This window comes from Spermophilus citellus, assembly GCF_964194105.1.
Source record: "Spermophilus citellus genome assembly, chromosome: 8".
Lineage (NCBI taxonomy): Eukaryota > Metazoa > Chordata > Mammalia > Rodentia > Sciuridae > Spermophilus > Spermophilus citellus.
This window is the reverse complement of record NC_138189.1, coordinates 69,391,230-69,417,090: the sequence shown is the minus strand read 5'-3', so window position 1 is coordinate 69,417,090 and position 25,861 is coordinate 69,391,230. Positions and strand designations below refer to the sequence as shown.

The 25,861-nt window shown below is 35.4% G+C and overlaps 1 protein-coding gene across 6 annotated transcripts in view; it reads right to left on the bottom strand.

Annotated features, from left to right (window-relative positions):
• ARHGAP24 (Rho GTPase activating protein 24) overlaps positions 1–25,861 on the bottom strand; it is a 754,850-nt gene that overhangs the window by 10,779 nt on the left and 718,210 nt on the right. For all 6 annotated transcript variants that reach the window (XM_081303914.1, XM_081303913.1, XM_081303916.1 and 3 more), the window contains 3 exons: positions 15,629–15,761; positions 12,713–12,786; positions 10,464–10,585 (listed from right to left, as the gene is read on the bottom strand). In XM_081303914.1, coding sequence (XP_081160040.1) covers positions 10,464–10,585; positions 12,713–12,786; positions 15,629–15,761 — 329 coding nt within the window. The remainder of the gene's footprint in view (positions 1–10,463; positions 10,586–12,712; positions 12,787–15,628; positions 15,762–25,861) is intronic.

The following is a 25,861-nucleotide window of genomic DNA, read 5'->3' as shown; positions in this document are numbered from 1 at the left end:
TGGGTTGTGCCTTTGGAGTATATATTTTGTCCCTGTGGGCAGAGTAGTTTCTCCTTCCCTGCTGCCTTGTGGCCATGTCCTAAGCCACTTTCCTCCACCACACTCTTCCACCATGATGATGTACTACCACACCTCGGACCTGGAGCAATGGAGTCAGCTCTGTGTGGACTGAGACCTCTGAAACCATGAGACCTGGGTAGACTCTTCCTCCTCTAAAATTGTTCTTGTTGGATCTTTTGGTCACAGTGACCAAAAAAAAATACTCAGAGGTTTTAGGTATAGACAAAGCAATAACTAAGAGAATAGTGGATAGAAAAGTTGATCTTTTATTGAAAGTTTTAATTCAAACTATTAATTGATTTATCATCTATAATCTCAAAATATATATTCACATAGTCCTCTTTAATTTATAAGCAGGGTTTTTTGCTCCCTATACCTGGCTGTGACAGGTAGGCTTCTAGGCTAGTTTCCCAAGTTAGGGTCCCCAATCCTCTAGGGACCTTACTCTGCATTAATTTTAGTACAGTAAAGCAGTATGAACTCTCACACACATATCACTCATCCTGTGGCTTGAACTCTATCAAGTTTGTGTGTTCATATAATGTTGATAATAGGTCCTAAGAGTACATGGTGAATCAGTGCAGAAGGGCAATTTGAGCTTTCGTTAGTAAATGTATTTTTTACATAAAAGACTTGCAATGTGAGGTTTAGTGAAGAACATGATGAAAAGGGCTTTTGACAATGTGGTTTCCAGCTGCTAACTGAGGCTGTCAGAGCTGCAGTCTGGCCCGGGGCGAGGCTGCTCTTTAATTTAAAGCAACACCTCAGCAAAATAACAAGATAATTCAAACTCAAATTTGGATTAGAAGAAAATATGTTACAGCCCTCTCTATCCTGTACACTCTTTCTAAGATCATTCAAAACCCAATATATTTACAAAGAGTATTTGCCATGTGTCACACCTACTGCTAGACCAGTGTTGTTTGAATTTTAATGTCCATACAAACCTGGATATCTTGTTAAATTGGAGATTCTATTCCAGGAGCTATTGGGTGGGATTTTGTCTTTCTAATAGGCTTCCAGATGACAGCAGCAATAACAGGCCACATTAAATTAGAATCACCTGGGAGCTTTGCAATTTCAAGACCCCCCTATAGACCTGTGAATCAGAATTGGCATTTTAACAATATCACTGGGTGATTCCTCAGAGTTTTAGAGACACTGTGGTAGGTGGGAATGTTTCACATATAACTTTTTTTTTTCATTCTTTGTCTTTTATTATTCCCTTCATTTTTCTTCAATAACCAGGTATACTTCTTTTTTTTTTGAAAATTCGTTCTTTTTTTTTAATTGTTGGTTGTTCAAAACATTACTTAAAAACTTAATTGAGAATACTACCAGCAGAGTAGAACACTTAGAAGATAGAACATCAGACAATGAAGACAAAGTATTTCAACTTGAAAAGAACATAGACAGCTCAGCAAGACTGCTAAGAAACCATGAGCAGAACATCCAAGAGATATGGGATAACATAAAGAGACCAAACTTAAGAGTCATTGGGATACAGGAAGGCATGGAGGTCCATACCAAAGGAATAAACAATCTATTCAATGAAATAATACGAGAAAACTTCCCAGACTTGAAGAATGAGACAGAATCCCAAATCCTAGAAGCCGACAGGACGCCGAATGTGCAAAATCATAAGAGATCCACACGTAGACACATTGTAATGAAGATGCCCAACATACAGAATAAGGAGAGAATTTTAAAAGCTACAAGAGAAAGGAAGCAGATTACATTTAGGGGTAAACCAATCAGGATAACAGCTGATCTCTCAACACAGACTCTGAAAGCTAGAAGATCCTGGAATAACATATTTCAAACACTGAAAGGAAATGGGTTCCAGCCAAGAATCGTGTATCCAGTGAAATTAAGCTTCAGGATGAAAGATGAAATTAAAACCTTCCACGATAAACAAAAGTTAAAAAATCTGCAGCTAGAAAACCATCTCTTCAAAGCATCCTCGGCAAAACATTACAGGAAGAGGAAATGGAAAATAGCAATTTAAACCAACAGTGGGAGGTAGGACAGTAAAGGGGGGAAAATAATCAAAGAGGAAAACAAACCATGTTTAGTAACATAAATAAACAAATATGGCTGGAAGAACAAACCATATTTCAATAATAACCCTAAATGTTAATGGCTTAAACTCACCAAGTAAGAGACACAGGCTAGTAGAATGGATCACAAAACAAGACCCAACAATATGCTGCCTACAGGATACGCATTTGATAGGAAAAGACATACATAGACTGAAGGTGAAAGGTTGGGAAAAATCATATCACTCACATGGACTTCGGAAACAAGCAGGAGTGTCCATACTCATATCAAACAAAATAGATTTCAAGCCAAAGTTAATCAAAAAGGATAAAGAGGGACACTGCATACTGCTCAAGGGAACCATACACCAACAAGACATAACAATCATAAATATATATGCCCCAAACAATGGTGCAGCTACGTTCATCAAGCAAACTCTTCTCAAGTACAAGAGTCTAATAGACCACCATACAATAATCATGGGAGACTTCAACACACCTCTCTCACCACTGGACAGATCTTCCAAACAAAAGTTGAATAAGGAAACTATAGAACTCAATATCACATATAACTTTTAATTTAACTTTCTCAAAAGTTTGTGAGATAGGACTTAACATTTTTTTTTTTCCGATCAGAAAATCGAGATTCTGAAAGTTAAGCTGCTTACTCAAGGCACAGATAGATAAGTGAGCAAAATTACTTGTACTTTTTATTCCAAATTATCCGTTTGTCCTCCTACATTCCGGTTGCTAGAATTTCAAACTCTAATAGTAATAAGTAAACTTGGGGTAGTTATAAATAGGAAACTAAATAAAAAACAAAACTTTTATTATTACAGAGTTATAAGAGAAAAAGAGTGAATGAATTTAATTGTTTCATGTATATATTTTTCTTCCTTAAGTAACCTTTGAGTTTTCATGTGTTCAATGCAGTGAGTCTGTTGAAAAGATCATAGAGCAGTGGAAATGGCTGTCAACACTGTTGTCACAAAAGACATTGTATTCCAGATGTTATTTTACTATTTCCCATAAGAGGGATGCACTTTTAAGGGTTTGCAGACTCCATTACATATGACTACCTAGTATTTTGAGGACATAAATCTTTTCCCATCACTGGGATATCAACATTTGAAGCATCATTGCTTTCCATCACAGCTGTGGACTCTTGTGAGGCATTTTATTAATTAAAGAAAAGAATTGTTGTTCTGAATGTCTCCATGATGGTAAACAGCCATAAAAAAGCATATCGGCCACGATTGTAAAATGAGTGTCTGGGGCCCACATATGTAGACTGTCTTTCTTATATGTTGGGAGGTTTTGTTTTCATCTAGTCTCTGGGATAATAAATGGCAATAGTCACCTGCCATGGGACTTTCTTTGAATTTTATAGCCATTTAGGACCAACGGTCTTCATAGTAATGGTGTGTGTATGTCACTACATGCACCATCTTTTTTTCCTTTTTTTTATTTCTTCCTCTTTTTTCCCCTTAGTATGCTAATGAGGAGCAATAAGACCAAATAATGTGGTCAGAATGATTATAATCACCAGCTGATTCTACAGAGTCCAAGCAGATTCTGGAATTCCACTGTGCTTCACAATCCAGCAATCCCTCCCGTTCATATCATTTTACACAGGTTGAATTTCAGTACTGCACTATAGGCACTTTTCTTCATAAGCATTAGTTAAGATTCAGTTTTCCTTGAAAGATATTAGGTGCTACACTGTGTGCACGCACATGCTCATGCACGCATGTGTGTATAAATGGGCAGCATTCTATGCAGTATAGCTTCATTTTGTATTTTTGCAAGAAATAACCCATACATGTGTCATTTGACATGTCTGAAGAGATTTCTGTAAGATATACCATGGGTTTTCACATATTATGCAGCCCTGGAAAATTCTTCTCATTATGACTCAGAAGATTTCCCTTGCGTCCTTCTGTAGTCAATATGTTGTGCCTACTTCCAGCCCAATGCTGAGCTTTCTGTAACTAAGGTTTGCCTTTGCTAGACTTTCACAGCAAATGGAATTATAGAGTATGCAATCTTTGTGTCTAGGCACTTTTCACTTAGCATAATACTTTTGACATTTATCTGTGTTATTGTGATAGTAGGAGCAAATGTGACTCCATTTTGTTTTATGACTTCATCCTGTAAAACAACCATGCCAATTAGAAGGGTCATGACTGGGGCAAGATGTTCTTTTCCTTTTGCTATAGAAACCTTTAAGAACTTGGAACTACCTAATGGGGCATTGTTTCTGTAACTAGGGTAACGGGGCTCTATTTCTGTAACTGGGGTGACTGGGCTAACTGAGATTGGTTAGGCTTCCCTCCGCTTGACTGCACTCTCCTGATTCTGTAACCTGGCTTGCTTGCATTGGCTAGACCCCCAACATTCCTTTTGCGGTTTTTAGGCTTATAAGGAGCTCCTTTGCAATTGTTCAGGGCTGATCAGGAGAACAGCTTTATGTTCTGATCAGCCGCCACCTGTGTGGTTCAATAAAGGCTTGATTCGATTATATGTGAGTGGTCTGGAAGTCAGTTTATGAAACCCTGGGACGAAGCATTAACTATAACATTATCATATGTGTCGGTAGTTGGTAGTTCCTTTTCTTTATTGTTGAGTAGTATTCCATTCTATAAACACAAAACTATTTGTTTATCCACTATTTGTTGGGGAATTGTTCTGTTTTTAGTTTGGAGTTAATATAAATAAAGTTGAAATAAACTTTTGAATACAAGTCTTAAAAATATTAATATTTCTTTTTTTCGTAACATATTGTTCTATTGGGTGTTGTGATTACCATATATTTAAGTTTATAAGAACTTGCTTACTTTTTCTTCAAAATGGCGCTACCATTTTATATTTCTACCATGCATGTTTGGTATTTTCAGTATTAATTTGTATTTTGCAGGGGATGTGTAGTGATGTCTCATTATAGTTTAAACTTTCATTTCCCTGCTGGACAAAGATATGTTCTTTTTGTTATTTGCCTGTCTTCTTTGATTATGTGTTTTTTTTTTAAAGTTTTTTCTATATTCTCATTAGGTTTACTGCATTATATTGCATAAATTCTTTATATACTTTTAAAACAAGCCTTTAATCAGATATACGATTTGCAAATATATTCTACATGCCTGTGGCTTGTCCTTTTGTTATTTTTAGAAGATTTTCAAACAATAGTTTTAATTTTGATAAAGGCTAAACTTCAAAAATTGTCATAATTAAAGCCTTTTAAAATACAAGAGAATTTTAAAAGAAAGATTTTTAAAATAAAGTTTACTTACCAACACAAGCAGTTTTTATTTAGGTCTGTTGTTGAAATTATAATGAAAACTATGGAGGTGTAAAATGCTTTTTACACATAGAGTAAACTTACTCTTACATCTACTGTTGCATACACTTGTTATGTCTCAGGAGTAATATCAGCCTCAGGGTATATTTTCTTGGATTGTAATGTTCCCTACACCAAATGTGGATGTAGGAAATGACTAGGAAGTGCGAGCACAAACACAAAATCAACCTTGGAACTCAGCCAGTGGGAATCAGGGTCTACATTTAGTCTGAATTCTACCTATCTTCCCATAACTAATCCCCAGAATTTCCAGAATTACTTCATGGGACAATAAACCTCTCAACACCCTCTTGTTTGATAAGTATTAAATATTCCTGAGTGCAGAATTGTTAATAGAAGCTTGAGAATGTTGTGAGGTCTTCCCAGACTTTCATTCACCAATCTTCCTATATGCTCTGATAACAGTCCTTAATAAATTTTTTACTCAGACACGCTGTGATTTTTCTGTTAAAAACAGAATGTTAGTGTCCTCTTCAAATTCTGTGCTAAAATCTTAACTCCCAATGTCATGGGAGGAACTAGGGAGATGATCAGGTCATGAGGGTAGAGCCCTCATGAATTATATTAGTGCCCTTAAAAGGGGATTTCAGAGAGTTCTCTCACCTTCTCTTCCTTTGAGGACTCAGTGAGAAGATAGCTGTCAGTTAAACAGGAAAAGGGGCCTCACCAGACACTAAATTTAACTGTTCCTTGATCTCAGACTTCCCAGCTTCCCAAAGTGTGAGAAATAAATTTCTATTGTTTATAAGCTACTCAGTCCATGGTATTGTGTTATAGCAACCAAAACAGACTAAGGCATACGTCTCCTTATATATGGCTTTGTTTCTTTCTCTGGGGAAATGACTGACCTCAAAGAGAAAGATCATCATTCCCTAATTGTTGCTATCATAACCTTTCAACATATCATGCATATAATATTTTCATACTATATTATAATTAAATGATTATATGTTAAATACTCCAACTATACCTATTTTGAAGACTAAACTTTTTCTTTCTCATCTTTGCAGGCTTACTGAAGAACATGGCATAAAGTAGTTGCTTAATGAACATTTATTGAATAAATAAATGAATTAAGAGATTTTTAAAATTATTATGTTGAGTAAATTCTGCTATTAGATATGACTATTCTATTTAAATTAGAGAATTAACAATGCTTTATTAGAAAAATTAAATAGAGCCTCAAAGCACAAATAAAATCAACACAATATAATCCCTTATACTAAAACTTGAATAACACAAGGAAATGATGTCTTTAGTGACTGGTAAAATGGTAACTGGCTCAAAATAATTTTATAATTCTTTTCAAACTTAATCAGGAGAAAAATAGCAATTATATTTTCTGTCAAAAATTCAGATATGTGGACTAAAAAATTAGAATAGATCATCTGAAAATGTAACTGACTAGCCATCCTGCATCTTAAACCAACCAGACAAACCAACATCCTAACAGTCAACTCAATGAACAAATCTGCTCCTTTAAGCATTCCCATGGGAGATATTTATGGCTGTCCAATACAGCTGGATAACATTAACCTATCAAGTATTATAGAATATTTTCAACCAACTTTCTGTACACTGAGAATGCAGTCAGATTTGGTTTTCTCTGGAGACCACAATAAACATCCAACTTGTTTTCAATTATGTTTGGAGGCAAGAATATTGTTTCTTGAAATGCTGGCTCACACTGAGGCAGGAGGAGGAAGTAACTGAGTAAGTTCTGTGATCTGAGAAGTCTCCAGGTTTGGTTGCTGTGAAACTCCCAGGGGCCTGATCACCCCCAGGGGGAAAGGACTGAACTCCCATGGAACTGACAGCTTGTGTGGACCCCCAAATTATGACAACAGATGGGATTATTTTACTGCTTCATTTTCCATATTCTTAAAAACCTTTTTGTCTACTTGTGCTCCTATTTCTTTCATATTATCAGTGTATTTAGAGGAAATTATTTTTCTCTGGGTATCAAGTTTCTTATTGGCAAAAGGTAACAGTGGGACACTACATAATATTTAAGGGATTTCTTCTAAAACAGCAACAAGTGTTGCCATAAAGTTAAAGAACCACAATAAAAACACTGTCTTCAGGAAGATGGTATTGAATTTCCTGAAATTCTCCCATTAAAACGAGCCACCCAAAAGTAAGACCCAAAACTCATGGGCAACATTTACAGTAGAACTAGATGACAAAGAATCCCCCAAACCCCTAATGCACACTGGTGAAGATGGGGCCCCACTGCCTCCACGGAGTCAGTATATGTGTAGAGGAAGGAGAAGGAAGCAAAGGAGATGCTGATGGACCCCAAAGCAGAAAACCCCCAAGTGCCCCAGGACATTTCTTGGACAATGCAGAGGGCTGATTCAAGATGGATCTCACCTCAGAAGTGGCTAATCCTTAGGAACCTGTTAAGCTTAAGGTGTTAGTCAAAAGTTTTTATAAGAAAGGTCAATGACAAAATTCTGCCAGTTGTAATTCTGTGAGAGTTTAAGTCCTTTGTGAAAACATGTCTGCAAAATGCTCAAGTCTGAATAACCATAATGTGTTTCTCGGTTTTTCAAGTCAAACCAGAGTTTTCTGAAAAAGCAACTAGAAAGGCTTGCAACTCTGATAATCAGACAAACACTGTCCTTGAGCCAATCACTGTATGGCTTTAAAGATGGTATGCACAAATATTTTATACATAGAGCTTGATATTTTACCCTATTATTAACAACATGTGTTCTCAGGGGCAAAATGGAATGCAATTAACTATTTTTGCTGTTCAACAAAAGTAAAACCGGCATTTTCTTCTCTCTGAAGTGCTTGGTGGTGAAGAATACGATGCTAGTGAAGCCTGGCAGCACTGCCTTGATTCATAGTAAGGTGCTAGATTTTTTACCCATCATTACTTTGATACCTTCAGTGTAAATGTCAACACAGTGAGAGGGAAACACCATCTTAGTATTATTATTAAAATATGCTTGAATCTATGGACCTTCTGAATGTATCCTAGAGGCCCCCAGGGTTCTGTGGACCACATTGTGAGAACTGCTAAGTAGAAAAACATCATTATGAGGGCTACTGGTGAGCATTTAAAATACACACAATATATATGACTAAATTATAATGTATACATATACATAAATGTATATATGTATGCATGTATGTATATAAACATTATATAGTTTATATATAAAACTAATTGAAGACTAGAGGGAGAGAATATAGTGTACAAGGGATATACACTCTGACAATGAAGATACGATACACATATTAAAAGAATAAAAAGAGGATCAGAAAAACATATGCAAAAAAGGTTTTGAATATTTATAGTTAATCATATTGATGTTGATAACATGCTATTATTATTATTATTTTAAAACTATTGTGTGTGTGATGAGGCTCAGAGAAAATGATTAACTACTACAAATTCTAATTCTCTCATCTTCATATCTTTGAGAACCAGGAATCTTTGGAAGAAAGGTGATAAAACTAACAGAGAATAAAATGAACAAAAATTCATGATTTTGAATTGGAAGCATAATGTGAATTTTTGATACATTATTGGTAAGTGTATATGCCTGTGTGTGTGTGTGTGTATATATATATTTTTTTAATTTTTAAGACAGGATCTCCTTAAGTTGCTGATGCCAACCTTGAAATTGCAATCCTCTTGCCTGAACCTCCCAATTCACAGTGCCAGGTGACAAATTCACATATTTAAAACCCAAAGATTCTTAAATGTATTAAGTAAGGGTGGTATCTAGTAAGGGAAGAAGAAACATTACTATAATGTATGCGGAAGTCTCTATAGGTAGTGAAACTGCAAAAATAGGGGGAATAATTTGTGTAAATGATTTCATGTTTAGATAGTAGAAATTATGATTGGTCAGGGCACAAGGAGGGCTTTTGGGGATGCCTGGAAGCATTCTTCTTGACTTATATGGTAATGTCTGAAGTGCTTGTTTTATATAACTCATTATGGTGTGTGTGTGTGTGTGTGTGTGTGTGTTGGTTTTCTCTATAGTCTATATTTTAATTTATAATAAGGTTTTTTAAAAACTACAAACTAAAGTAACTTTATGCTTCCTGTACTTGTAAATCTAACATTTTATAATATCTGCCCAACTTTTTATATGCAAATTAAGTTTTCTGGAAAACTATTGCCAAATATCTGATGTTCAACTTATATTGCCCTCAGTATTACACAAAGGGGATTAAGCTGTGGAAATATAGGCAGATATTCAAAAGCTTTCTTTCTCAAATACAAGATATAAAGGAATGAAACTTAGAATTTTCAAGAAAGGAGAAATATCAGAGAATAGAATTCACACCACCAAGGGCAATATTTTTTTTCTAGTCTAAATAAACTCAGAATACAATTAAAAACAATTTTTCTTTATCCTTCCATCTTCCCTATTGAATTCTTAAGTGCTCAATTACTCCAATTTGCAGGAAACAATGATGTTAGTAATGGCCACAAGTCAAAAATGAACCAAAGAAGTGAAGACTAATGAAAAGAAACATAAATAACAGTTCATTGTGGGAGATAATTTGAGGCATTTCGGAATTTGGATAACAGATTTTCCTTCAAGTTTCAACTCACAATTAAATAAATGGCATTGTCTTATAAAAGATCAAGTTTCTTCACTTCTTGAAATCTGTCCCCCAAAAGCCCAAACTAATAAATACATATCAACTAAAAATAACCTTTTGAATTTTCTGTAAATTTCCCTGGACTTACAAAGTGAACTAAAGTTTATCAGTTCTTTCATCTAATACTTTTCAGAGGATTTATTGTTTCATGGAAGTTCCACTTGTTCTTATAAGAATACTGGGGAATCATTTTATAATTTTTCTGCTTGGTAACTTGAAAAAAAATGTCAACTCCCAAAGAAGATTTTTATATTTAAATAATGAATAGAGTCAATAAATGGAGTTGTCATGGATTCATATATATTCTTAGTTTGCTCAGACAAGAATAGGCTCTAGCCAACCACCAAAAGGCTATAAGATAATCATTTGCTTACCCTCCATGATGGTCAAAGGATCTTCCACCTTGGGGCGCAGGATATTAGGACCAAAGACAGTTGCCAAGTTCTGCACACTCATTTTGTTAACTCCTGAATAGGACTGCACTTCATCCAAGAACCTAGCGGTTGTAAGAATATGATTGAAACACAACGGGAATATATTTTTCAATGAAATAAATTGGATCATTGGGAAACATGAATTGAACTGTGCTCAAAGATGATTACTGAAACAAAACCATTTAGAAATTCAAACATCTTTCACTTCAATGTAGAAAAATTATACTGCAAATTATGAAGGCTCAAACTATAAGGATCATATCCTGGATTGATTTGCTCTGTCAATTAAAGGAGCAAGTGTGTTTGGACAATGTTAGTATGAACTTGAGAGTCATGGACATGCATTCCTTTTTGTTATAGTTTGGATAATTGTCCCCAAAAGGCTTATGTGTTAAAGGTTTGAGGCACTCTTGGGATGTGGTGGAAACTTTAGAAGCCTAGTGGGAGGATTTTCCATAATTGAGATATTAATTACCTTGTCTCTTCCTGTCTCTCTCTTTCACACCTCTGTCCTGAAGTGAATGGTGTTGTCCTGTACTTCCTTGATATATATCTTGATATAATACCTTGTCTCAAATCAACAGGGTCAATTAATTATAGACTAAAACCTCTGAAACCATGAGCCAAAATAAACCTTTCTTCTTTTCAAGTTCATTATCTCAGGGATTTTGTTGCGATAATGGAAAACTGACTAACATCCCTTCTAATTTCTTAATGAAGTATTAAGTATACATACATATTCAGTAAGAGAATTGTATATAGGATCATCCTAACTTTTAAACAGGAGGAATCTGCCTTCTTTGTGGAGGAATTTGTGATGTTCAAATTTGTAGTCTGCTAAAAAAATAAGATCAAATATTGTGGAAAATAAAACATCAGTTCAACTGATATGAAAAACTGCAAGAACAAATTGCTTCAATTTATTAGGTTCTCAAGAATAAAAGGCATGAAATAGCCCTTTTCCCAGAAGGTTTTAGTAGAAGAGATTGCTTTTGTGATCTCTAAACCCTTTTTCATTCCTTACCTCCTCTTCATTTCTACCAGTGCTTTTATTTCATGGCTTGCTAATTGTCTTAATGTGATAAAAAGGAAATGATGAAAAATAAAAACAGCATATTTATCTAGCACAATTATATGTCAGTCATGGCACTAACTTATCAAGTTCTTAAAGTGTCCCCATTAGGTAGGTAGTATTATTATCTCCATTTTACAGATGAGAGACTTCAGTTAGCAAAGAGGTTGAGAATCTTCTTTAAGGACAGAGTTAGATGGTGACAGAGCTGACACACAGGAATCTGTGCTCTTAACTACTATACCATGACTTTTTAAAGGTACCTATTTCTAAATGTTCCTGATAACACAGCCTAAACCACAGTAAAGCTGAGGCAAAAAGTCAAACCATTGTTTCTTATTTGAGATGAAATCTTAAAAGTCTGTTTAAATGCTTCAAAAAAAGTCAAGTGCTTCTATTGTGGAGATAAAAAGACTTGCCTTTCCATCCCCTCTTACTTAAAGAGAACGTGATCTCTTTCTCATCTACTCTAAAATCTTAGGAGGGAAGTCTCATATGTTAATAAGCATACGATGCCACTGAAATTGCATCTTGCTTTTTCATATTCTGAAACCTAAGGTCCTACTTTCTTCTAAACATAAAAATCACTAGAAAAAGTTACGGTGGGAGGTTTTAGAAATCCTACTCAGTTATATTGACAATGAACTGCACAGTTTCTGGCATGGATCTTAAACTACGTTGTTCCTAGTCAGCTGTGTGGGCTGTGTTCTTCACCACCATCTCTATTAAGACCTTGAAACTCAGAAAGGATAAGACATAGGCGTAGTCACTGATGGGACCTTCATTCCCACACAGATCCACCTCAGGCCAGGATCCCTGCTCCTTTTCCTACAATGCCATTCCCTACACGGCACAAACAACTTGGATGGAAGTTCAAAGCAATGTTTATCTTTAATATGTGGAGGCAAGAGAGATTTCTAAAGCATCAAATTACAAAAGTAAGCAACTGCAGTACTCAGAGAAACTTTGGAGGTAGCCTTATCAAACCTTCTAATTTTTCAGAGATTAACATAGGAGCTTAGAGCAGTTAAGGGGTTTTATTCACTGTTGAGTATAGTTATGGACAGGCTAAATATAGTCTTATTTTGTTTAGTTTTGTCTTTATGAGGGTTCTTACCTGCAAATATACTTGAGAAGGTTGTAATTCACCACTGGCAAACTCTTCACCTGCTTTGCTAATTCCTTAACACCCTGAGTACAAAGAAGAAGAGAATTAATGTCATCTATGTATTGATCTTGTTATTAAAGTAAGTAGAAAATAGCAATATTGTTCTTTATTTCAGCACATATTATCAGTGAAAGAGTCTTTCCTGAAGATGTTCCACTGTTATGGGGAATATTTTAGAAATATTTTCAGAAATGTATAAGTATGTAAAATATTTCCCATAACTGCAGTCAATATAGTACAATAATGTGCCAATCAATCATGACTACATATAGGAAGGTGGTCCAAAAGATTATATCATCCATCTAATGATGGTATGGGCATCTTAGTTTGTATATGTACATGTTAAGATATTTACACAATGATGAAACATATTAAAGATGTTTCTCAGAACATATCCCCACTGTTATGTATTATTTGTAGAGAAACAGACTTAAGTGAAGCTCTTTTAACATTTTTAACAGTTGTTCACAATGACTGATGAGTTTTCAACTCATTAGTTGAAAACAAAAAATAGCATTGATGTAGTGAAGGTCCTTCCCATTTTCACCATGCCTAGAAGTTAGATAAACACATGCCTACTGACTATTTAATCTCTCTGGATTGGTCATGCCTACAGTATATCATTAGTTGCGACACAAAGAGGGTTGGAAAGCCTGATCTTCCTGGAAAGTTCACAAGGGATTAATTTCTTCTGTTTTTCTCATGTAGAACTTCCTCTAAAATGTAAATGGCCCTAGAAAAGCCAATTAATAATGCAATCTGATTTCTTCTTCCTGTAAAGGGTCAGTTAGTAAGTATTTTAGGCTTTACAGGACACATGGTCTCTGTTATAACTACCGGAGTATTCTGTTGTTATACAAAAACAGCCACAGTTGATATTATGAAACAACAACAAAAATAAAACTGCATTTGTAAAAACAGGCAGCAGTTTTTGAAAATTATAGCAAGAGAGTTCAATGGAAGAAAGAAGAGTCTTCAAAAAAATGGTGCTGAGACTATTGGATATCCACATGCAGAAGAATAAAGTTGGCTCCTTTCCCTGCATCATAACATGAGCTCAAATGGAACAAAGATCTCAGTGTAAGAGTTACAAAATTACAAAATTCTTAGAAGACCATAGAGGAGTAAATATGACTTTTTCTTAAACACAGGCTTCTTAGACATGACACAAAAAGCACAAATGACCAAATAAAAATAAATAAAATACATGAAATACTTCATCAAAATGAAAAAGGTTTTATGCTTTAAAGGACATCATCAGGAAAATGAAGAGATAATAATTTAAATGGGAGAAACATTAGCAAATCATATATCTGATAAGGAACATGATTTAACTATATAAATTCTTACAACTCAATAATAAGACAAATACAGTTGGTCCTCCATATTCATGGATTCAACCAACTGCAGATTAAAAATGTTAGGAAAAAACTGTATCTGTACTGAACAGTACTGACATTTTTCTTGTCACTGTTACCTAAACAACACAGAATAACAACTATTAGCACAGCATTTACTTTGTACTATGTACTACAAATAATTTAGAGATGATTTAAAGTATACAGGAAGCTATGCCTAGGTTATATGCAAACACTACACCATTTTATGTAAAGGACTTGAACATTCATGGATTTAGGTATCTGCAAGGAGGCCTGGAATCAACCACCTGAGAGACTGGGATGCTTGTAATGCAATTAAAAATAGGAAACTAATCTGAATAGATATTTTTTCCAAAGAAAGTATATAAATAGCCAATAAACACCATGAAAAAATATTTAGCATCATTAGCCATCAGGAAAACGCCATTCAAACCTCAGTGATACACTCCTGACATGTATTAGAATGTCTATGGTCAAAAAGACAGATAACAGTAAGTGATGGCAGAGATGTAAAGAGATTGGAATCTGCACACATGCCTGATGGTAATTAAAAATGCACACTCTTTTTGGAAAAAAAATAGAGCTACATATGGACCAGCAATTCTATCTTTAAGGTATATATCCAAATGAAATGAAAACATATTTCCAGGCAAACCTTGGCACATAAATGTTCATAGTAGCATTATTGCTAATAGTCAAATAATGGAAATTTAAAAACTGATGAATGAATAAAAAATAGAATACTGTTTGGAAATTTTAAAAATGAAATACTGATAAATGGTACAATGTGAATGAACTTTGAAAAAGATGAAAAAGCCTAGTCACAGAAAACAACATATTGAATGATCTTGTTTATATAAAATGTCCAGCAGAGGCATACCTATAGGGGAAGAAATTAGATTAGTATTTGCCAAGAGCTGGGGAAAGGGGAATTCACAGAGGCTCTGAGATTTGTTTGTTTTAGGGAAATAGAAATTTTGTAAATATTCTAAAATTGAATTTTGGTGCTGGTTGCACAACTCTGAGAATATATAAGTACTGAATTATAAAGTTTAAACCATTGATTGTACAGTACGGTAATTACATCTCAATAAAGCTGTCTTTAACAAAATTAGGCAGGAGGTAGGATTTGGTTTATAGGCCATTATTTGAGATACTTTGGACGTACTCAACAAAGGAGATTATGAAACAAGGTGCCCATGTTCTTCTTGGAAGATGTGACCTAATGTAGCACCATGAATCAACGCTTTAGGGGACCCAAGTGCCATAAAGCACTGATTTCATTCATTCAGCCACATTCTTCTTTCTGATCAGACAAGGAACAGAAATGGGACTTGAGTTGTGCATAGAAGGTCTAAATGTGTGTGATGTAGAGAATGGGGGAAATGTCCAAGAATAGGACAAGAGGAAAATTGCAAATTAAATAGTAAAAACACAGACAAAACCTGCATACCAAAGCTTATTAAAAACAAATGCATCAACTTACCGCTTCCTCTTCCTTGCTGAGCAGCTTGGCACATGACAAGAAATCTTCATACTTAGCATATGGAATAACTGGTTCTGGAAGTTCTCGAAGATACAGTTTAAGGAGTGAGGCCACAGTGTGCACATCCGTGTTGCTATGGAGACAGAAGTTGAAAGGTATTTTAGGGGGTAACTTTATATCATTTAGTTTATTATTATTATTATTATTATTATTATTAGTGTGAAATATATGCCAAGGAGTCCCAATTCTATCTAAGTTTGCAACTGAATCAGTCAATCCAGTTTCCAGGGAGCACACACTTTTGTAATGTCTATTAGACGCCACCAAGGGTGGGAAAGAGAGAGTGACAAGACACTTTCAGACTCCTTCACGTGGTGTGAAAATAGTTGAAAGTTCAAGCATTTTGTTTAGGTGTGTATTTTTTATTTGTTCTTTTTAGATACACATATCAGTAGAGTGAATTTCAGCATATTATACAAATATATAGAATAACTTATTCTAATTAGGATCCCATTCTTACAGTTGTACATAATGTGGAGTTTCACTCATTGTGTATTCATATATGAACGTGGGAAAGTTATATCTGATTCATATGTGTATATTGGATGGCAAGCAAAAGTGTTAGCTTTGGAAAACTATGAGAATATATCAGGCCACAAAATATAATACACTTTACAACAAATACCAAATTTATGTTTGTGTATGTTTGTATTCTGTGTCAGAATTCATTACTTCTGAATCCTGACTTCATCTCTCAAAATGTTGAACTCATTTTAGGGAGACATTGGTGATTGGTTCCAGATACTTGAAGCTTAGTATGACACACTTTTTAAGCACAACTCATTATGAAGATGTTGGCTCTCAGCATAATTGCTTGTCTACTATTCTAAAAGAGCTGGGAATTCTTAGATCCCTCTAGAAAGAGAAAGGAAATCCTCTGAAAATAAACAATTACAATTTTAACATATTCTTTACATAACTCATATAATTTATATTTATCCCCTGCAGAACATCAGAGTGGCAGGATAATTTACTGAATGTGAATGTATATTTTCTTCTCTGTATTCCCATTCCATGTTAATCCATGAAGATGGATAACAGGAAAGAGGGGAACCAAACTGTTTTTGAGTGGGAGTTATTTATTTGGGGGGGAAAAGAAGCAGGTTGAATAATTAAGTGAGGCAGGAAATGTGGTAGTGAGTAAATCAGGGGATTTTGTAAGAAGTAAAAGCTTACACCATACTCCCAGCTTCAGGAGTGGGTAAGACCGTGGAAGGCTCTGCCTTTAGAATAGAAGCTGGGATGCAGCACTAGGGAGTACTCTCTTGTCCCAATGGTGATGCCATATGTATGTGAGCTAGGACAATGTGCCTCTCAGTTCTCAATTTTGAACTCATGGATTGATTTCATCAAGTATTTACTGCGTATCTATTCTGTGTTGGACACTATAGAAAACACAGTGGCTAGGGTCTCAGGAATTAACAAATTAAGGTATTTTTCAAGCCTGCTTATAATTTATAATTTAGGGGGGCAGCAAATATTAAGCCAATGATAATATACTATGTAATTATAGAGTTGTAGTGGGTGGTAAGAAGGAAAACTATAGGATTTTGTTTAATAACAATAGAGGACTAACCAGGCATAGGGTGGGCTTCTCTGAGGAAATGAGGCTTGGACTAAGATTGGAAGGGTGTAGTAGAGTGAACTGAGAGCAGAAGGACGGAGAAGTGCATTACTGATTAAAGTAAGGAAGGGAAACAGTTTGAAGAGGGAGGCAGCCTTGTGCCCTTAAAGACCTGTTAAAGACTGGGAAATTCAGAGCCTCCAATGGGGTGGATATGGTTAGAGTGGCAGGGAGCAGCTTCATGAGCCACAGAGCTTTACCTACCTGGGGACATGCACTGAGGTTTTTTGTGTGGATGTTAGAGTCTGTCAGAATAAGCATACCATGAGTGATTTTGAAGATAAATGATGATTTGATCTAATGGGGCATGTTACATTAACTTTATTTTTCTAACAAATAAGTATATTTTAAAAAATTGTCAATGGTAAGGCAATATCAATAAAGAGGTCCTCTTAAAGATTTGTGAATAAAAATCACATCTCAAGGACCTCTTGAAATCTAGGTTCAGGCTTATTAATTTCCAAAAATAATTTCAATTTTTTTTAAAAAAGATGGACCTACAATAGTTTCAGTAGTAAGACAAAAAAAATTCATATGTGTTGTTGTTTACTGGTAAAGCTGTCCATTTCACGAGTATCCAAACCTTCTATGTCTCTGTTCCTATATAGTAAAGTGCCTGGCTTGAAAGAGCAGCCACCAGGAGTAACAAAATTGCAGCCTGAGGCAGGAGAGGCAGTGCAATCAAATGTTCCAATAAACTACTTCCACTTTTTGACTTCACTGTAATTCAACCTACTGTCATGACTGGGTGGGATCTGTTTTGCCTCTAGATTCAATGACAAAATGTTGCTAAAGTTATAAGAAGGGAGAGAGAAAAATATAAAATCAAAATACAAAATAAGTACATATATATTTCAATATGTTGAGTGTGTTATATATAATTTATATTTCTATATAAACACTATGCTAAATATTTATGAGTAAATGCAATAAAGAAAGAAGATAATAAAGAAAAAAAGGAACATATTTAACAAGAAATCTGTTTTAGAATTTCTTTGACGATTTATTCATTCCATTCACTTTCCTGGAACACACTGTTTTTATGTTAACATCCTGAATTCCTTTCTCTATTATTTCGCTTCTGAAGAAGGGAAACATTTTGGTGTTGAGAACATTCGAACACTAGGTGGCAAGCTTGCAAAGTTAGACTGTGAGGCCGGGAGAAAATTGTGAAGGATGGAAGGCAGCAGAATCATTCTTCCTCTACCAGCAACTTTCTTAACACCAAAGCTGCAGTGATGTTCCAAGAATTAAAACATTGGAGCTATGAATCAAAGTAAGAGAGATGGAGTGGGATGATTATTTTATTCCTTGCCTGAAATAATCCTTTGCCTTAGCTTTTTAGTATTATAGTATATATGGCCACAGGTAATTACACCGAAATGAAAATGACATAGAAATAATAAAGAATGATCGTATGTATTTTCTGTCTTCTTTTTTTTTTTTCTCCAATTAACGAAGGCTATTCAAGTTTTGTTTAAAGACTTAAAATTTTATGACTTTTTTGGGGGACTTCATTAAACCTAGTTCTTTTTAGAAATAGAGACTTCTGCATTTTTTTCAGCTTTCTCATTTTGGCTTTGTACTTTCCTACTGAATGGAAGGAAACAATTACTTTTGGACGGACTCCAACATGCTTTGCCTCTTCTGATTCATGTCCTGTGGCTCACGTTGGGTCACTCTGCTGTGGCTGCTAATAGGCTACCTAGAGCAATGGGAGACTGGAATTTCTCTGAAAAAATCTCTTTGTAGGTTTACTCTATGAGATGACAATCTTCCACATCTAACTCTCCAGCCTGATATCTCTGATTAAAAAGCCACTACTTTGATTCATTGATATTTACTTTACTACATACAACTAATTAAGGAGATACCAATGTTTTGTGTTAATAGCCTAATGCACCTTCAATGACATGTTATTTTGCCTCAGAGATATTTATCTAGTCTTTGCCAAAGTGAAGTGAAGTGACTAATTGTGACAAAAGTCTATGTACAATGGGGAATAAAAATTGTTACCTGGTTAACAACAACAACACCTCTCCACACTCTAGGCCCTCTCTGTGATCCAACCAGTAGATTCTGTAATTAATCCCATTTGAGGCACTTGAACAGGACATCACACAGATGGGTTCCTTTGGTAGGACTTCAAAACTACTTGGTAATGTAAAATCACTACATAGACTCAAGATTCTTTCACTCATCTGGTAACAGAATTTGCTCAGAAGTTAGGAAAAATAATCATACACTTCATATCCAGTGATAGAAAAGAGAAAGAGAGAGAAGAGAGAGGGCCTCTAAAATGCTCGTTAAAGAAGCTACCAGATGAGGAGGAGCTTTGTAACATATGCTTACTTGATCAACACATGGGAATTGTTTACCCCTCATATTGTACTTGGACTTTGCTTTTGAAACCTGTTTCCTTGTGTTCACTACTGTTTTCAACCTTGAAGACCTCCGTGAAGCTTCCCATGATTGATCTAATTTAGTTTTCTCATGGGTCATCTTTTGATCCTTCTGGAATCTGTCATTCATTCACTACATAGTTCCTGAACACCTATGGTGGGCACTGCCTCAGGATACCTTGGGGGGGGGGGATAGATGAACAACAAGAGATCTTTTTTTCCCTCCCTTGAGCTTAGCTTATATCTCTATCTGGTCCCTGTCAACACATTTCCTTACCATGCTCAAGTTTTCAACTTTATAACACTCTCCGTGTAGTCTAACTTTTAATACCCTGTCAGATATGTGATCTTAAGAATATTCTCTGCACTTCCTGGAAACTCGTCACACTGTTTATAAATCTATGCACAATAGGCTTTTACTAATCTTAATGGGAATGAAAGATCTGAAAACAATCCCTCCTTTCTCATCCTGTAACCCTACTCTTCCTTCCCTAATAAATATACTTATACACACTGATAAATCCAAATGCCACCATAATTACAAGTATAAAACCACATAGACAAAACCTTGTAACACTTAAGCTTCATAATTAGAAAAGGGAATTTTTCATTCTGGTTACCATGCACAGAACACAGTATAATCAATCCCTTGATTTAAGTGAATAGAATGAATTTCCAATGCATTCACACAGGAAGTTATTAAAGATATTGTGGACTTATCGGCAACGAGCACAATAAGAGGACCTAAGAATTACCTTCAAATTAAGAAAATAATAATGTCATCTCTACCAGGCTCCAGGGAGAACATAAATTAAAATGAAGACATGCAACAGCACTGCCCGGATGAACTCTGCCCCAAAATGTCTTGCTTAAGCAACCTGCTCCACCCCTGAGTTCACCAAAACACAGAAAAGCTAACCCAAAAGTTTAAGCAGCTCTAAACTAAACTAAACTCAATGCCATTTGGAAGAGTCTGCTTCTGTTCAAACTTATTTATTACTTATCTGTCAAAACTGGTACATTTTTTTTTTTGGCAGTGAAACTTGCATCTGGTTCAAATGTCTTAATTTATTGAACACTTACATAAGTATCACCACTAAATTATGTACAAAATCAAAAGATTGTTTCACCTCCAGGCCAACTCCTGGAATACATTGAGTTTGTGCTCATTCCAATTCAATTCTCCTGGTTTAAAAATGCTGATGGCAGAGAACTACACAACTATCTTTTTGTAGACTGAATCATGTTTCTTCCACATCCAAATGTGGAAGCCCTAACCACTAATGTAAAGGTGTTTAGAGACAGAGGCCTTTGGGGGGGGGCAATTAGGTTCTGACAAGGTCATGATAGTGGGGTCCTTGACTGACAGAATTAGTGTCCTTATAGAAAGAGACATTATGAGTTTTCTTTCTCCCTATCCCTTCATGCCCACACTGCAGAAAAATCACATGAGGAACCAGCAAGAAGGCAGCCACCCGCAAGTCAATAAGAGAGCCTTCACCAGCCCCTAACCATAATGTAACCCCTATCTTAGTTTTAAACTTCCAGAAGTGTGAAAAAATAAATCTTTGTTTTTTAAGCCACCCAGTCTATGGTATTTTGTTATGGTAGTCAGGACTGACTGATACAATCCATGAATCTGCATTTGGTGAGCTTTCCTAGAAAACTGTTCATAGTACTATTACAGTATTAAGTAATGAAATATTAGCAGAAAAACAAAAACATGCTGTCAGTTAAATACAGATTAATGGAAACAATGCTGAATAGAGATATAGTGATTGTCAACCTTGGTTTGCACACTGGTATCATCTGGAAAGTATTTCAAAATATTGAGGACTGAGATAGCTAAAGCAAATCTGACTGATATAACCTGAACATGAGATTTTACTCTTGTATGCAACCCATGTTAAGAAACACTAATATAGAACAAGCATTTGGAGAAGAAAACTTCTTCCAAGGAAAGGAGGGAGTTCAGTGGGCAATGGCTAGCAGTTAAATGTGGCCACAGGATCCTTCCACAGGAGCTTGTTTGTCACATACTCATTCCACAAAATTCCCTAATTCAAGAGGAAGTGGAAGTAACAATATTGGGAAAATGTTGTTCATGCTTAACAATAGTCACATTTGCTCTTTTCCTTCCCACTTCTAGAATTGTTTATGTGTATAGAATTACTCGGGTAGAACTTCTCCCTCACAAAGGTAATCATGTAAAACAAACATTTTGACCCTGTGAGCATGAGCATGTGAACACACACACACACACACACACACACACACACACACACACACACAAATAGAGCTCCCTTTATACAAACAAGATGATCAAAGTAACAAAATACATGAGAATATAGCCAGGTAATAGAGCCATAGAAAGAGATGATTGTGAGCAATTTGAGTTTGGTGCTTCTAAGTAATAGACTCCTCAAATAGAAAGTAACTACACCCTCAAACAGGGTAATAAATCATAGATTTTGGGTTACTCCTGACTTCTAATACTTCTCATGGGCAAGTCTATTTCATTGCCTCTTTGATGTCTCTCTTGTCTTCACCCCGCACCTCCTTAGCTTCTCCTCCTCTAGCCACCATTTTGTATTTCCCAAGCTCCTTTTCTGCTGGCCTCTAGGTGTTACTGTTTTCATGGACATCCCCAGGATAAATCCATAAGTACAATTATCTACAATGATGACAGTGTACACCTCAATACCAAACCTTGCTACTGCATGTTTAGGTGTTCTAAACATTGAACTTCACATAAACAAAGCTGACTAGGAGCCACAATACTCCCTGTTATGGTTCGGATATGAAGTATCCCTCCCAAAGCTCCTGTGATACTGCAGGAATTCTGAGGTGAAATGATTGGATTGTGAGAGTTATAACTTAATTAGCCCATCCTAGCTTGAATAGACAGACTAGGTGGCAACTGTAGGCAGGTGAAACATGGCTAGATGAGATGGGTCACTGAAGTCTTGCTATGGAAAGGTGCATATTCCCTATGGCCCCTTCCCTTAACTCTCCCTCTGCTTTCTGGCTGCAGTGAGGAGAGCAGCTTCCCTCTGTGACACTCTTTCCACAATGATGTGCTGCCTCAATTTGGACCCAATGCAATGGAGTCAGTCATCTAAGGACTGAGACTTCTGATACTGGGAGCCAAAATATAGTTTTTTCTCTTCTGAGTTGTTCTTGTCAGGTGTTTTGGTCACAGTGATGTAAAGCTGACTCACATGCTCCGCTTGAAATAAAATGTTTCCTGCTTTAGCATTAATCTTCATATAAATAAGCAAGGTACATAGAAGTCAAACTAAATTTTCTTCTTGCAAAGACCCTTAATCTGTGATTAGTACTTCTCAGCCTAACATGTGCATTGGAATCACTTGGGAATTAAAAAAAAATCCTGATGACTAAAGAGTATGTATTCTGACAAAATACATTATGAATCCATAACCTCTTTAGCAGTCTTACCAACATTGCTTAGGTTCAACTTTATATCACTCACCTCCACTAATAATACCACAGCACCTTCTTGCCACAAGCCTGCCATCCCACCCCTAACTTTCCTAGCACCCACATATAGGAAGTAGTCAACAGTAGCAACTAAATAACAAATTACAAGTAAAATGTCTTGCTGTGTAGCTTATGAATACCACAGCTGAATATAAATGGAAATTAATTTAAGTGATATAGGTAAATATAAATAACACAAAAATAAACACTTATTTTGTAGAGCAATTATCAGAGTTGTGAGTTTGAGTTAGTATGCTTGAAGGCATCGATTCATTTTCTAAGTAGCTATGTCCTAATTTGTCTAAGTAAATTGAAATTTAGCCTGAAGATTAAAAGTAAACTCTGACTTTTTCCACTATCTTCTCAGCTATTTCCATGGGAGAGGAAAGGCTAGCAAAATCGAGGAATTTATACAGTTTGAAGCAGAATATTCAGAAGTTTCCTGAAATCAATATTATATCATTATAACTCTATTAAGAACAGGCTACCTTGTACATACATATACACTCACAATAACACCGACAAAACATAATTTAAATGTTAAATATTCCAAATGTAAGACCTAAGACTCCGAATTTACTAGAAGAAAATAAAGGGATAAACTTCAAGGCATTGGACAAGAAACAATTTTCTGGATAGGACCCTGAAAACAAAGGAAACAAAAGCAAAAAATGACAAGTGGAATTATATCAAGCAAAAAATCTTCTGCACAGCAAAGGCAATAATCAATATGATGAAGAGACAACCTTCACCACAGAATGAGAGAAACTCTATGTCAACTACTCATATGACAGAGGGTTAGTTATAAATAACTCAAAAACCTTTATAATGACAACAAAAATGAGTAATTTAATTAATAATGGGCAAATGAATGGACATTTCTCAAAAGAAGAAATACAAGTGTCCATCAATTATGTGAAATAATGTTCAATATCACTCTCAGGGAAATTCAGATCAAAACTACAATGAGACATGATCTCATCCCGGCTAGAATGACTATTTAAAAAACAGCAACAACAACAAATGCTGGTGAGAATGTGGAGGAAAAAGAACTCTAACGCACCTTGGTGGGAATGTAAATTAATACAATCATTGCAGAGAACATTATGGAGGTCCTTCAAAAAAACTAGAAATAGACCTCCCATATGACTCATCTATCTCACATCTGAGCACATACCTAAAGGAAACAAGATCAGTATACAAAGAGATACATGCATGTACATGTTTATCATGGCACTGTCCATTATAGCTAATGTAAGTGATCAGCCTATGTGTCCATCAACTGTTGGATGGATAAAGAAATGTGGTATATATACACAATGGAATATTATTCAGCCAAAAAGAATGAAATTTGTATCATTTGTAGCAAAATAGATGGCTCTGGAGGACATTTGGTGGCAAAACATGCCAGAGATACAAAGTATCATATGTTCTTTTTGGGGGGGGAGTTACCAGGGATTGAACTCAGGGGCACTCAATCACTGAGCCACATCAGCAGCCCTGTTTTCTGTTTTATTAGAGACTGGGTCACTGAGTTGCTTAACAACAAAAGCATTCTGGATCCAGGACGGGAATCACAGTGGAGTAATGTCCACATATTAACTCTTTCTTGGACTGCTTCATGGAACACTACTTCCTACCTTCAAAGTGAAACATATATTACAAGAAATGTAGGATTGATTTAAAAAGACTGATATCTTATTTTCAATTCAGATTACCTATTTTCAAGTGGAAACAAAGAAATCACTGAGATTAAGAGAGACAACCAGAAAACTCATTTACAGAAATTTTAAAGTTATACTTAAAAATAGCTCCTACTACTTAATGGATTACATGAGTATAATTTGAGAGAGAGTCTGAGACACTTTTTGTTTACTTCTCCCCTGCCCACCCTGGGAAATATCTTTGAAAACAAGACAATTGGGAGAAATAATGTATAATCTCTAAGCACACTATAATTATACAATTATCTAGTTAGATTAAATAAACAAGGAGGTTTCATACTTTGGTTAATTGGAGCATGTTGCTTTTCCTAACATTTGACTCCTGATATGCAGACATGAGGATATTCTTTCATAGACAGTCTACATGACACTTTCAGTTTTCACGTCTCACACTGGTAAGCATATGCGCTGAAGACATCATCATGTAGCCCTTTCTTGTTTCAATAGCATACGGGATGAGGTGCTTTATGAGCTGTAATTCATACCATCTTCGAAATGTTGGCAAAAGTTAATGAACTTGGCTTAGCCAAAAGAGAGAAATTGCAGCTATATTTAGTTGCTTTACAATTTTATTTTGTCTGCCTTCATGTTTTTTCCTTCACTAAGCTGTACAGAAGATATTTCAGGATCAGCAAAGGAAATGTAACCCTGATAATATATTCAGCAATTTATCTTTTCTCTGAGAGATTTCAGATTATATAACCAAGTACTTCCCAGAGAAACATTGTTGATGTCTGATGCTAGGAGGCATATTTGTTTCTGTTGATATTCTTATAATTCTATTAACAGTATACAAATCTATATACATACTTTAATATTTATTTTTTAAAATAAAATAGTATCAAATATCACTAGTAATTATTCTAGCTAATAAAACTAAATAGCAACTAAAATTTCCCTTCTCCTTTCCTATCTATATTCT